We start from the raw sequence: 15,287 nt of genomic DNA, 5'->3' as shown, positions 1-15,287 counted from the left end.
GTCTCAGTTTTACAAGACAAAAACATATTTTGCCCTTATCTTTATATATAGTGGCTACCAATGAGAAAGATTTAATCATATCATCATAGTCATCCTCTTTTGACCACATTCTCATTATCCTTGTTTTCATCTAATCTGAATTACTCATATCTAATGGCCCTGCATTGATTCTTGCTCTGACCTTTGCAAGCAAACTGCTAAGGTAATGGATCATACCAGCCCACTTGGCGATTTCACTGTACTAATTATGCCTACTTTTTTTTTGTCAGAATCACCATACTACAATTGCATCACGACAAACTAAAATGAAAAAGAAAACAGTGTGATAAGGTATGAGACTTGAGGCAAAAGAGGAATGGGCTGGGCTTGCTATTTTGGATCTTATAGAACAAAGATTGAATGGGTGCAAATAAGTTACTCCCAAGGAAAAATAGGCCTTATGACTAACTTTATCAAGAGGTACTTGTCCTACAACCACATTGATGCAATACTCGTAAATCGTAATTCATGGTGTTGAGTCTTTCCTTAGCTTATGCAGACTAAGACTATTACCAAGCTTTTTGATGTATGCAATGACATAATGCAGAACATGAGTAGATAGGTTGCTTAATGTTCCTAAATGAACAATCAGAACATAGATAGGCCCCAAACCCTAGCAAAAGTAGGGTGAGATAGTGACCTAACCGTTTTGTAATAAATGTCAAAAGTCCTCTTTCAAGGTACAAGAGTTTCCTTTTATAGGGGGTAAATAGAAACCTTAATGTCTAAACTAATTGGGCTAGTTAGATCTTGCTACCCTCGGTCCAACCGCCTTACATGCATTATCCCGCCCCTTGGAGGTCGTTTCGTATTCGTCAAGTGCTGGTTGAGGCATGTCATTCTCTGTCGCCTTTGACTTAGGGGCTTGTTCCTTTGTTGGACACCTTGGGGTGGGACCTCTTTAATGGCGAGAGGTCTCTCACAGTCCACTTAAGTCGTTTAACTTTTTTCTAGTTTCTAAACCATTATCTTGTAAAAAAAATATAGCATAAAACTTAGCACAAACTCAATGTAACTATTTGGTATTCAATTGATGAAATAGTAAATTTATGCTATTCACCTACAAAGCAGTACGGTTTGATCACAAGGGGATTGTTAGTGAGAGAAAAAAATAATTAAGAAACTCTCAATCTGAAAAAAATATATCTCAAGAGTTTATGGGAAGTGGTAGAAGATGACAAACTCATCCCTTTAACAAACTGCCTAAAAATAGGACTTGAGAGCATGACTAGTATTTCATCTTTTAATAAAACCCACCTATCCAACTTTTGCTCAGCCAAGAATAGTTAAGTGCTTTAGTTCCTGATTCAGTTTGGTTGAATAAGCTCCAATCTCAATCGAGTAATGATTTACTCACAGTCCATTTTATTTCACATATCTTTTTTCACACATCTTAACTTATTTATTTGCATTTTTTATCATAACATATATCATACATATAACTCTTTTTTCTTCTTATTCCTTTGAGGTGGAGGTGGAAAAGAGAGTAAACAAATATTTGATATGATAGAAAATACGGAAAAAAATAAGTAAAAAAATGTATGAAAAAGAGATATGAGAGAAAGTGGGATGTAAGTAAATCATTACTCTAAAACTCGAGGAATATATCCACTACCTTTTTAGAACCAAAACAGATTCAAGCACATAAAAGTTGAAGCCCCAAGCACATTAAAAATAAAAATAAAAATATATTAGTTTCAACGTTTACCCCTAATTTCTCCCAAATTAGGAATTCCACCCCAAATACTTTCATCATCCCCTTCCTCCACCCCATGCTTACCCAGAATGAAGAGCCTAAACCAAAACCACCACCACCGCGGACGAACAAGGTGGTTTGTTATGTTATGGCTTAAGTTTTTTGCTTTCAAATGGCATGATTTAGTTGGAATAGCTTGGAGAAAGAAACATTCATGTTGGCTTTGTGGCATTGGGTCCTAAAAAAATGATTTAATTGGCTAAACTTATGATAGAGGTCAAAAGGTGTTTTGTGCTTGGTAGAGGGCTCCAGTTGTTTGATTAGACTGCATTTCACATTATTATGATCACAAACGTCTTACTGGTGCACGGACCTAAGTCAAAAAGCGCGTGGTAAATAGTAAAAACAATAATTTTCATGAGTTGGTGAGTGAGTGTGCTTCTCATCTTGAACTGGAGTATGAGCTACACTGCCAGCAAGAAGGAGAAAGTGGATAACAAGCAGGTAATCCTCTCACTCACTTCTTATTTTGGTTTAATTTATATTCGTCATCATTTATTATTCCTAAGTTAATTGTTAAGCTCAAACAATTTGTTAGAAAACTCACGTTGACTAGAGATATTACATAGATAGTCTTTATAAAGGGAAATGAAGGAATTTGCATGGTGAAGGGTCAGAGTTTAAATCTTGACGAAGGAACTAATTTACTAACAATTAACATGGATAGCCTTTATAATGTGGAGAACAACCTTAAATCTTGAGTTAGACTTTCGGTTGAGTTAGGCCTCGCAAATTCTATTACAATACAATTTCTTGATTTAATTTGTTTATTGTTGATTTTGATTCACATGGTTTCAAATTTTGTTTATGGCACTTGTTTCAATCAGAGATTCGTCGACTAAGAACTGAAGTAAACTCATCATGACTGGACTTGGTTGCTTGGTGGCTTCTTCCTCATCTGCTCCGAAATCAAAGCATGATGTTTTTCTCAGCTTTAGAGGAGCAGATACACGCTGCACATTTACAAGCCATCTCTATGCTGCATTGTGTCGGAATCAAATCCAGACGTTCATTGACGACAAGGAAATTAACAGAGGAGACACACTGTCACCGACACTCCTTTCAGCTATTGAAACCTCAAAGATTGCAATAACAATCTTCTCTCAGAATTATGCTTCTTCTAAGTGGTGTTTGGATGAACTCCAGAAGATTATTGAATGTAAGGAGAGGAAACAACTTGTTGTGATACCTGTTTTCTATCACATTGATCCATCAGATGTGAGACACCAGAGGGGAAGTTATGAAGATGCATTTACCAAACATGAGGAGCATTTCAGGGACAATCTAATCAAGGTAAATAAGTGGAGAACTGCTCTGCGTACAGCAGCCAACTCAGCAGGATGGGATTCCTCAAATACCAGGTAATACACCCAGAAATGAGTTTTCACTTTTGGTATGTGAATGAAAATTTTCAAGTAAGTGCAGGTGGCATCCATTTATCATCTATCTAAGGTTTTGTGTTATAAGTTTATTTTGATACTTCTTGGATACCCTGTTTACGTGCTTATATATAAAATTATTTTGACAAGGGAATGTTTTTTGTTTTCTTTGGGAAATGTTTACCAATAGAAAAACTGTATTTGAAAGAAAAGTAATACATGATTACAATGATTATATTAAATTATTGATTTTTCGCTCCATTTGTTGGCTGTCTCCAATTTTCATCTATCTCTAAAGGGTTTTGTGATAGATACCTGCATCCCATAGTTTAGTTAGTTAGTTAGTTAGTTGAGGGAGTTTAACTTATTTGGAGATTAGTTAGAGAGTTAGATAGAGTATTATCTTATCTCTTGGATCATTTGATTTAGGGAGAGGTGCTGGTCAGCAATTTTGTAGATTTCTGTTTTCTTCTTATTCTTGGTTTGTTCTTATCACTTTTTTCGGTAGCAACTAAATTACAACCTGAATTACTTGCTTATATATAGAATTATAGTATTCACTAAGAAATGTTTTTTGTTTCTTGGGACCAATAAAATAATTGTTTTTGTAAAAAAAAACAATACGCTGATAACTATTTTTATGATGATTTCTCTCCCCTTTTGTTGGTTGTCTTCGATTTTCTTCAATCTCTAGGGCTTCATTTGGATTGGGGGAAGGGGATGGAATGGAGCGGAAGAGAGGGGATGGAGGAAGAGGTCCCTGCTGAATGGAACCTGGTGGTACACATTCCATCAGATACCACTCCATTCCCTCACTTTTGTTCCCTCCCAATTTGAGAGGAATGGGATGGAACAAAAAAGTGTTGAACCTTTACAATTATAAAATTACTCGTTTACTCTTAAAAAAGTGTCAATCTACTGCTTCAAACTGCTACCAATTTGTGACAGTTAAGTTCTCTTCTTTACTTGACTTTGAACCTGTTGAAACATTTATCTGTCCTCTCGTGTAAGTTTAGTTTTGTACTATTTAATAATTGACAATTGAGTTGCATGCTCTGGAATTTAGTCTTATTTTGTTGATAATAGACACCTTAGTTCGTAATATAAGTTAAATTCAGAGTTGCATATATGTCTTAAGTTAATTCAACCACTCTATACAGTGTTGTTCTTTTGTTTTTCCAAAGCATTGCAGTTTTGGACTGGATGAAGAACATTTCATTCTAGAGGATAGTCGCTGTTGACATTTATTCTACAACCCTATCATACGGTGGATATTTATATTACCTAACAAATTGAAGCTAAAAAAATGAATATAGATTACACTGTGTCATTCCCTGCTAAGAAGGGAAATTGTTTAAGCTGTCAAAATTAATTGGAAGGGAAATTGCAGTGCATGATATATGCTTTGCCTGCAACCTTTACGAGTCTTTTGTGTTGTTACAAAGCTGTTTAGATCTGATATGTTATGGAATTGGCAGTGTAAATAAGTGATATGTGGAGTGCAATTAATATTTCTATAATGAGGGTAATATAAGAATAAAAAAATTATAAATCATTTTATTTCGTTCATTATCCAAACACTAGAGTGGTAAATTTGTTCCGCTCCATCATAAAATACTCAAACAACATAAATGAATTTTCATTCCATTCCATTCCGTTCTATTATGTTCCATTTTATTCCACTCCATAATGTTCCATCAATCCAAACGAAGCCTAAAGGGGTTTGTTTTGTAGCAACTAGATTATAGCCTAACTTAGCCTAGTTTGGAAATAAGCTGTATGTGTTTCAAGTATAATCATACAAAGAAACTGTGATTATTTAATTGTCATGTGTGTGTCTATTAATTTGCAATTTTTTCCCTTTTCATCTAGACTGGAGTCCGAACTAGTTGAAAATATTGTTGAAGATATATTACAGAAGTTGGGTCGTATGAGCCCACATGTTTCAGAGGGGCTTGTTGGAATTGCTAGACACATTGCATGCGTGGAATCATTGTTGTGTTCAGGGTCAACTGATGTACGTATTGTTGGAATATGGGGTATGGGTGGCGTAGGTAAGACAACCATTGCAGATGCTCTGTGTGCAAAACTCTCTTCTCAATACCAGGGATGCTACTCCGTTGCCAATGTGAGGGAAGAATGGAAAAACCATGGAGAAGTTAATTTACGGAATAAACTTCTGTCTGGAATATTGGGGATCCAAAATTTACATGTTAGCAACCCTACTATGAGTTCCACGTTTATTGTAGAAAGGCTTCAACACAAAAAGGTCCTTGTTGTTCTTGATGATGTGAGCGATTCAAAACAAATAGAATATCTTGTTGGAGAGAAATATTGGTTTGGACCTGGGAGTAGAATCATAGTGACAACCAGATATAAAGATGTGTTTGACCAAGGGGTTGGAGTATACCAGGTGATGGAAATGAATTTTGATGAAGCACTAAAGCTTTTTAGCTTGAATGCATTTCAACAAGACCATCCAACGAGGGAATACATACACTTGTCAGAGAGGGCAGTAGAATATGCCAAGGGCATTCCTTTAGCTCTTAAAATTCTCGGTTCATATCTTCGTTCTAAACGACCTGAAGAATGGGAAAGTGCTTTGGAAAAACTGAAGAAAATTCCCAAAGCTGAAATTTATGATGCGTTAAGATTGAGTTATGACGGTTTAGACCATGAAGAGCAGGATATATTCTTAGATATTGCATGCTGTTTGAAAGGAGAGACAAAAAGCCGGATCACAAGAGTATTGGATGGATGTGGCTTTTATACAGATATTGGGATGAGAAGCCTTCAAGATAAGTCTCTTATAACTGTTTCTAAAGACAACACCGTACAAATGCATGATTTGATACAAGAAATGGGTTGGCAAATTGTTCGTGAAGAATCTATGAAGCAGCCTGGAAAACGAAGTCGGTTGTGGGATCCTAAAGAAATTTATGATGTTCTCAAGAATAACAGGGTATGGATCAATACACTTATAGTTCACATTTCTAAATACGGGAACAAGTTAGTAAAATATTATGTTCATAATCAGTCTATTCCGTTCTTAATTTCCTTGTTACTTCTGTTTTGCAGGGAACTGACAATATTGAAAGTATAGCGTTGGACACATCTCAAATCAAAGAAGTGACAATAAGCCCTCAAGCTTTTCACAGAATGTACAAGCTAAGGCTTTTGAATTTTCATATGCCCTCATGGGAAAAGAGAAGCAATGTGCTTATTTCTAGAGGTCTTGAATGTATGCCTGATGAATTAACTTACCTCCGATGGGACTGCTTTCCATTGAAATCCCTGCCACCATCGTTTTGTGCAGAGAAGCTTGTTGAACTTAATCTAAAACATAGCCTCGTTGAAGAACTTTGGGATGGAGTGCAGGTATCTTATTGAAACTTGTTAACTTCATATTTAAAAATATGATAAAATCCACAACTTCTCAATTAAGTTTAACTTTCTGATAATACAGGATCTTGCGAATTTGAAGTCATTATACCTTAGTGGTTGCAACCGCTTGATTGAGCTCCCAGATTTCTCTATGGCCCAAAAACTTGAAGAAGTACATCTTGATGACTGTACAAGTTTGTTGAAGGTTCCTTCATCCATTTTGTCACTTGATAATCTGTTTGCACTCAACCTGAGAGGCTGTAAACAGCTTCGTTACATTCAAAGTGAGAAGCAATCTAGATCTCTTCAATGGTTTACTCTGAGAGGGTGCTCAAGACTTGTAAAGTACGCATTTTGTTCAGAAAAACTGAAGTACCTGAGTTTAGATGGCACGGGAATTGAAGAACTGCCTTCATTAGTTGGACAGGTCAAGGACTCCTCAAGCATCTCTCATGATCATTGTGAAAGACTTCAAAATCTTCCAAATACCATCTATGAGATTGGTTTAGATTCTTCCACTCAGCTTCTTGACTGCCCAAAACTTGAGAAATTACCTCCAACATTTGACTCCTCATTTTCCATGACAACTCTTTATCTCGATAATTGCTCAAATCTGTCACGACTCCCTGACAACCTTGGCATCTTTTCTACACTAAATAAACTTTCATTAAGAGGAAGCAATATTGAGAACTTGCCCAACAGCATAAAACATCTTTCACAGCTGAGGGCCCTAAATTTAAGCAACTCGAGGAGGCTTCGCTCCTTGCCAGAGCTCCCATTTTTGCTACAAGACTTGAATGCAAGTAATTGTGTCTCCCTAGAAACAGTATCAAATTTAGGGATCACAGTGTTGAGAGATTCCTTTGGCAGATTGAAGAAGTTCTCTTTGCTTAGACAGATTCAAGAAGAAGAAAAGATGTCCATTCGTCAAGGTAATTACTTGGGAAGATTTGAGTTTTATAACTGCATAAACTTGGGCCTGATTGCACGCAAGACTCTTATGGAGGAAGCGCTCATTAGAATTCAGCTAGCCGCTTACCTGTCGTCAATGATTGAAGAGTGTTGGGATCCTTATTGTCAAACTGATGAACTTTCTAAGGTCGTTACCCCTGAAGATGTTCAATATATTTCTCGTCCAGTTTATACTAATTTTCCTGGAAATGAAGTGCCAGATTGGTTTATGCATAAAGGAACTGACAACTCAATCATAACCTTTAAACTTTCTGCATGGTGGCATCGTTATTTCAATTTCTTGGGCTTTGGTTTCTGCCTTGTATTAGGACCATCTTGCTCAAATAGGGAGAAAAAACATCATATTGGATTCGTGGCAGGGTGTAGATGCTACTTTGGTGGCAAATTTGCTGGAACTTCCATTATAAAGTCTTCTTGCAGTGATGCTAAATCAGATCAGGTGTGGCTTTGGTACGACAGATTGCTAACAGAAGAAAAAACACGCAAAATCAATCGACATGGTGTGGAGGTCTCCTTTGATTTTTTTGTTAGGCCTCATAGTTTAGGCGTTGTGAAACAGTGTGGGATTCGACCGTTGTATGCTCCGTTTCGTTGGGATTTAAATTCCGATTTGGGTCATATGATCCCACATCATGTTCAAGAGGGGCTTGTTGGAATTTCTCGACACATTGCACACGTGGAATCATTGTTGTGTGCTGCGTCAACTGATGATGTCTGTATTGTTGGAATTTGGGGTATGAGTGGCATAGGTAAGACAACCATTTCACATGCTTTATGTGCAAAACTCTCTTCCCAATATGAGGGATGCTACATCATTGCCGATGTGAAGGAAGGATGGGAAGATCATGCTATGAGTTCCACTTTTATTGTGGAAAGGCTTCAAGGGAAAAAGCTCCTCGTTGTTCTTGATGATGTGACTGATTCAAAACAAATAGAATATCTTGTAGGTGGGAAATATTGGTTTGGACCTGGCAGTAGAATCATAGTGACAACCAGATATAAAGATGTGTTTGACCAAGGGGTTGGAGTATACCAGGTGATGGAAATGAATTTTGATGAAGCACTAAAGCTTTTTAGCTTGAATGCATTTCAACAAGACCATCCAACGAGGGAATACGTACACTTGTCAGAGAGGGCAGTAGAATATGCCAAGGGCATTCCTTTAGCTCTTAAAATTCTCGGTTCATATCTTCATTCTAAACGACCTGAAGAATGGGAAAGTGCTTTGGAAAAACTGTAGAAAATTCCCAAAGCTAAAATTTATAATGCGTTAAGATTGAGTTATGATGGTTTAGACCATGAAGAGCAGGCTATATTCTTATATATTGCATGCTGTTTGAAAGGAGAGACAAAATGCCAGATCAAAGATATCTACGATTTGTTGCCATACGGGCAAAAATATTCCACCCATTCTACAGATATTATGATAAGAAGCCTTCAGGGTAAGTCTCTTATAACAGTTTCTGAAGATCACACTATCCAGATGCATGATTTGATAAAAGAAATGGATTGGCGAATAATGGACTAATGGAGTATTAAAATCTACATGCTATTTGGATGCGATGCTACTCTTGGTTGGGTTCCCCTCGAGTGTGCTTCTCATCTATTGCACCATGAGCTTTGGGGGAGGAATAAAAATCAAAGATTGCGGTGGAGAGCTATTTGGCTTGATTGCATTTGGAGTATTTGGCTGCATAAAAATGATGTTGTTTTCAAGGAAGAGCAGGTAAATCCAGAATCTGTGGTGGATTTGATTAAGTTAAGATCATGGGTTTTGCTCAAATCTATGCTAAAAAACTTCAAGTTTTCCTATTATGAATGGGAAACAGAGCCTTGGATTTGTATTGTGGGTGCATGATGGGATTGAACCTGGCTATTGTTTGTTGTTGGGTGCCGTTTTCAGTTGTTAGTTTTGTAGGGGCTTTGTTTATCTTGTCTAAGTGGGAGTGTTATACTGGTTATCTATTAGAAAGGGAGGGTTATATTGTTGGACTGCCAATCTTCTAGTTTTGAATCATTCATGTAATTGAATGTTATGTTTGTGCTGAAGCACCCCTTGTGCTTCCTATCAATTTAGGGAAAATAAGAAATTAGCCCCCCTGACGTTCTGTCACGTCATGTGAAATTTAGTCATTGACTTTTAAAATGGTATATTTAGAACCTTATACTTTATAAAGTGTGCAATTTAGTCATTGACTTTTGGGTTTAGGAAGAGCGTTGGGTCTCTCAATTTGGAGAGTGTTAGGTCTCTCTCTTATATCTTCTATGATCCCTGATTGGGAATTAGGGTTTTCATCAATCTAACTCCATAATATTCTGGGTTCTATCACTACATCACTGAAATTTTATTTGGATCTCACACTAAGAAGAAAAATAGAGCATGCTTGGAGTAGATGTCAGAAGGAACATGTGTAAATGTGATTTAACTAGAGGAATATCCAAGTATGACATTCTTGCCAAAATCTTTTGTGAAGGTCTGAATATCTCTTATAAATTATTATACTTTCTACAAGAGGAATTGCTTTGAGTGTGCTACATATGTTCTTTCACCAAATACTTTTACATGAAAACATAAGATACTTTAATATGATGCTTTTTACTTCTCCTTTGCAGGTTGACTTCTGTCAGATTTTTCCATAAACAAGCTGCTGGAGTTATGATTTCTCTATCTTGTGACTTTGTCTGAGACATCAGTTGTGCCTGTGAAAGAATCTCTTGATGAAGGAATTTATGAATTTAATTCATGCAATCCCTGGCAAGAGACTTTGTTGCTAGGCCTTTGAAGATCTTGGTGATGAGTCATTAACTAATAAAGGAGGGACATCCCTGCAACTTTAAGTCCAAAGCTATTCCAGAAAGAATAGTAGATAACTCCATAGTTTGCAAAATTCATTACAATGCTATGTATTTTCACATTGATACTTTCCATGATCAATATGAAATAAAAACTATTCAAGCTACTCTACTCCTGAAAGAAAGAATTAGGCAGTAAAGTTGCTGCAATGGTTGATAAGTGATAACTCAGCAAAAGGCATAAGACTGAGAAGGAAAATAGTAATGAGAACATAAAACCTGGTAGAAGGGCTATTTCTAGTATAAGCTCATCTTTTTTGTTATATGTTTTTCTGCTGGAAACCTGTATTTAATTTCAACTCTTGTTTCTTCTTCATAATTGTTTTCTCATATTCATTGTATTTACGTTGAACTAATGCGTTATTGTGGCGAAAAATAAAAAATAGCAACCATTGGAGGAGGAAATGGCGGAAGGGGGTGAGTGTGTGGGTGATAGGGATGTTTGTAATCAATAAAATCCAAACAAGATTAAAAAATCGAGATCCAATCAAACCAAAAAAATTGATTTTTTTATTGGATCGGATCGGATTTTAGATTTGATTTTCAAAACCGAACTAATTCAATCCAAATTGAACATTTGCAAATATATATATTTTTTTTGACAGTTATAATTTTATTTGTACCTATATCATATCATATATATTTTACATCCTTATATGTTATATATTTATTATATGACACATACATATTTATAAAAATATATTTCAATAAAAAGAGTTTCAAGTAATTATTTGAATAAATATGCATCAAAGTGAACAAATATAATTATAAATTTAGAAAAATATTGACTATATTATAATTTATAAATGTTGAGTTGATGCTATAAATTATATATTGTTGTATTTATTATTTATCATACATTTTTTCAGATTTATACTCTATATTATCAAAGGGTAAAAAGTTAAAAGAAAACCGAAAAGATTAAATCCAATCCAAACCACTATAAATTGGACTAGTTCGGATTTGAATTTTGAGACAAATACATTGGATGATTGCATCATCAAACCAATGATATTGGATTAGATGATTTTTTTCTCCAAAACCGAACCAATCCAATCTGCGAACACCCTTGGTGAGTGAGTGATTGAGGTCCTCAGATTAGTTGAAGGTTGAGGCTTCCCTACAAGGAAAACCATTGGAGGCTAGCCTATATGCTTGATGCTTCACCTTAAAAGGAGATGACATAGACCAAAGCCTCTTCCACGGGAAAAGGGACGATGGCAGAGCCATTGGCTGCATTGCTTGATTTAACCTATTGCAGATGGCAATACGTGGAACGAACACTGAAATCTATGTTCCAGCTACACCTCCAGTAATGTTTGTCGGCTAATGATCCCCAACTCAGCGGTATCATCTTTATAGCGCGTGCCTCCACGATTGAGAAAACTTGGTAAATGATCTAGGTCTTCCAAATCCTCAGATTCTCATTAAGTAGGCCCGAAACTATCCTATTTTCCGACATAGGGTCCGGGGGAGAAACAACCAAGCCATCACCAGTGTTAGGCAGCCAAAAGTCCCTTTGAATACCAATATTAATTGTCGCCCACTCTCTAGTGGTGGCCCTCCCTTATGGTTTGAAAAGTTTCCCATACACTCCTCCATGTATAGCTAGGTTGATACCCACTCCGACCTTAAGTAAGCCTCTTGGGAAATGTTTGACTTTCCAAATTTTGAAGTGCAAGGAGTCTTTATTAGATAACAACCTTCATGTTTGTTTACATAATAAAGCATGATTAAGGTCCTCTAGATCTCTAAAACTCAATTCCTCACTTGCCTTTAGGCTTACATAAATGTTTCCAACTGGCCCAATGGATCTTCTTTTCATTTTGCTTTTGCCCCCACCGGAAATTAGCCATTAAACTCTCTTATTTTTCGAAAAACCCCTGATGGTAACATTCCTTGGATAGACACATGTAAGTTGGGGCTGTTAGCAATTTTAAAAAAATTATAAAAATAAATTGAAAATAAACTATATATAAACTTAAACTAAGCTCAAAACAAGTTATGATAGGTCATAAACTATTTTGCATAAGTTCATCCAAATTGCACAAGCGCTTATGCTATCAGATAAGCTCAAATAAACTATCTCAAACTAGACCCATATTGGTGCAATTAAATCATGACCCGTGGAGATAACCAGAGCAAACCGACTCAAACTTTTATTCATTTTAAAAAAATGTTGGTGCAATTAAATATTATTTGCATTAAAATATATTCATAGTAAAAGGAAAAATGGAACCACATCTAATAAACAGAGTCTAATCGGACGGTCAGACACTCATTCCTTTTACTGAATCGTGATCGTCCATTTCTTCTTTATAAACCAAGATTAGGGTTTATACTCCGCCGTGGAATCAAACCTAGGACTCACACTTTGCAGCTGGTCTCTCAGGAGTTTGCAGATTCTTGAGGTGAGGTATGAATCTGAAACCCTTTTAGAATTTCATGCACACTGCGAATTCTCTTCCGAAATCAATGGTGAATTGAATTGAAGTTCTCTTTTTTTGAAATTCTCTGTGTAATTCAACTGCCATGGAAACTCGATTGATTGTTCTGTTTCGTTTTGTTAGGGTTATATAGAACTCACTCTAGAAAGGGAAAAAGAGGATCAGTTTTTTGTTTTTGTTTTATTTGTGTTCTTTCAATGGGATTCAGAGACATGGTAGTTATTGTAATCCTTGATGTTTTGATTTTGTTTGTCTGTAATCTGATATGAGTTACACGAATCTGGGTCTTAATCTGAGGTGGTTGGGTTAGGTTCCTCTGTTGTTTTTAGCATTGGTTTATTATGGTTGGGTTTTCATCTATGTATCCATGGTTTGGAATTGGATATGCTAAAATGCAAATTGATGTTTGAATTTTAAGATAAGGCAATAGGTTTTTGGGTAGAAGTTTTAAACTGTTGTATCATTACAATGCTGAAAATATTTGGCATTTTCATGCTGGAGTGTCCTGTAATCATGACAGTTGGTGATTATGATGGGAGATGTAACTAGGAATTGAAGATGCCATTAACTTTTTTCTTGAGTGTGGTATCTATGAATTTTCTGTGCTTGTTGATGTTTCTGTGGTGATTTTTTTTATATATAAACTAACTGTAGATTTCATCAAGTTATCTTCTTTTTGTACAGTTGTGAAGATGTTTACATCTAGGAAGAAAATCCACAAGGATAAGGATGTCGAGCCAACTGAGTTTGAGGAAACAGTTGGACAGGTTTTATTTTAATTATTATGAACTATTTCTGTTGCGTTATCAGCTAGTCAGTTTTCATTGGAATTCACAAATAATTTCTTTTGAAATTGGTTGTTGCAGGCATTGTTTGATCTGGAAAACACTAACCATGAGCTGAAAAGTGAGCTGAAAGATTTATACATTAATTCAGCAGTGTAAGGATGAGTATTGCTTTTTTTTTTTGTGTGTGAATGCATGGGGTTTCTCCTTCTCTCACTCTGGCATTTTTTATGACCTACAGCCAAATTGATGTTTCTGGCAACCGCAAGGCTGTGGTTATCCATATCCCCTACAGATTAAGGAAAGGCTTCCGGAAGATTCATCTCAAGCTTGTTAGGGAGCTTGAGAAGAAATTTAGCGGCAAGGTTAGCAGTGTTTTTAGACCTTCTGATGTAGATTCATTAGATTTCCAATTATTCACCTTCTGATGTCGATGAATTAGATTGCCAATTATTCTTTCTATCTTCACCTGTTATAGTGATCCTTTTCCTAGTTTTTTTGTGCCTTTTCCTTTGTCAGCTACTCGCATATTTACTCCTTAGTTGCTTGTTGAACTTTCTAGTCTTTTCAATCTTTGGCAATGTCCTTGGTTTTCTAAGTTGCTTTGTGTTTACATGGAACAGTTTTAGTCATCTATAAAAAGCTGAAATTAATCAAGCTGCTATGCAGTTACTGTAATGATTCAACAACATTAGTCAGCCTTGAATATTGCATTTTCCTTTCCACGTTTTTTGTTGTGATACTTAGTGTTATTATATGTTAACGAACTCTAAACTTATAGGATGTGATCCTGATTGCCACCCGGAGGATAGTGAGGCCACCAAAGAAAGGTTCTGCTGCTCAGCGTCCTCGCAGCCGCACACTCACAGCTGTGCATGAGGCAATGTTGGAGGATGTTGTGTTGCCTGCTGAGATTGTTGGGAAGCGTGTTAGGTACCGAGTTGATGGAACCAAGATTATGAAGGTATACCTATTTTAACTAAGTTTTTATAAAGTTGCTCGTGGTTTTTCAATCACCTATCAAGATTCATATGAATTATCTCTAGTTATAACCATTGTGATATTGGAAAATAAAATACTGATTGTTTAATTTCTGTGCATGAGAATCTGTCTTTTATTAAAAATAACAAGAAATCAATGTCACTTAAATTAATTTTTGTCCTTGTGCATAGGTGTTTTTGGACCCCAAGGAGCGAAACAACACTGAATACAAGCTGGAGACTTTTGCTGCGGTATACAGGAAATTTTCGGGCAAAGATGTTGTGTTTGAGTATCCTAATACCGAGGCTTAGGTTCTATTTGTCAGTTTGAGATTTTTAATGAATTGCATATGGTGGATGCTGGTTAAAATTTTGTTCTAGTTGCCTCTCTGGGATTCCTTTGGTGACTTTTTAAGAATACTGCAGCCTGGTCTATCAATGTAGGATTTGATATTTTCTCAAGTGAATTTAAAATTGTTCGTACTTCTAATTCTATTCAGTGTTTTGATCTGGTATGGAAGTAAACCTCTTTTTGTCTTGTATTTTGCTTGCCATAAGAAACTGGCATCTGCACCTTCCCAACAGCGTGCCTAAGGTTGCTAATCTGTTAGTTGCACTAAATTTGAATGGCTTAAGTAAATTAAGCTTCATGAGCTTATGCTGCATGGCTTCAAACTCTGGCAGTGTCAGGG

The 15,287-nt window shown here is 36.1% G+C and overlaps 2 protein-coding genes across 4 annotated transcripts; both read left to right on the top strand.

Annotated features, from left to right (window-relative positions):
• Window positions 1-1,596: 1,596 nt before the first annotated feature.
• LOC130738869 (disease resistance-like protein DSC1) lies at window positions 1,597-10,745 on the top strand. The gene is made up of 6 exons (XM_057591045.1): window positions 1,597-2,239; window positions 2,623-3,156; window positions 5,047-6,136; window positions 6,253-6,552; window positions 6,641-9,256; window positions 10,144-10,745. The coding sequence occupies exons 2-5, from the start codon at window positions 2,657-2,659 to the stop codon at window positions 8,768-8,770; spliced, it is 4,020 nt and encodes a 1,339-aa protein (XP_057447028.1). The 5' UTR covers window positions 1,597-2,239; window positions 2,623-2,656; the 3' UTR covers window positions 8,771-9,256; window positions 10,144-10,745.
• A 1,899-nt stretch (window positions 10,746-12,644) lies between these two features.
• Window positions 12,645-15,137, top strand: LOC130738868 (40S ribosomal protein S7-like). 3 transcript variants are annotated; one of them, XM_057591041.1, is made up of 6 exons: window positions 12,645-12,799; window positions 13,515-13,597; window positions 13,697-13,770; window positions 13,857-13,980; window positions 14,397-14,579; window positions 14,788-15,137. In XM_057591041.1, the coding sequence occupies exons 2-6, from the start codon at window positions 13,523-13,525 to the stop codon at window positions 14,905-14,907; spliced, it is 576 nt and encodes a 191-aa protein (XP_057447024.1). In that variant the 5' UTR covers window positions 12,645-12,799; window positions 13,515-13,522; the 3' UTR covers window positions 14,908-15,137. The 3 variants fall into 3 exon arrangements, with proteins under 3 accessions (XP_057447024.1, XP_057447027.1, XP_057447026.1); XM_057591044.1 differs by having other exon boundaries at window positions 12,652-12,794; XM_057591043.1 differs by having other exon boundaries at window positions 12,737-12,799; window positions 13,496-13,597.
• The last annotated feature ends 150 nt before the right edge of the window (window positions 15,138-15,287 follow it).

This window comes from Lotus japonicus, chromosome 2 (genome assembly GCF_012489685.1).
Source record: "Lotus japonicus ecotype B-129 chromosome 2, LjGifu_v1.2".
Lineage (NCBI taxonomy): Eukaryota > Viridiplantae > Streptophyta > Magnoliopsida > Fabales > Fabaceae > Lotus > Lotus japonicus.
This window is presented reverse-complemented; position numbering and strand designations above follow the sequence as displayed.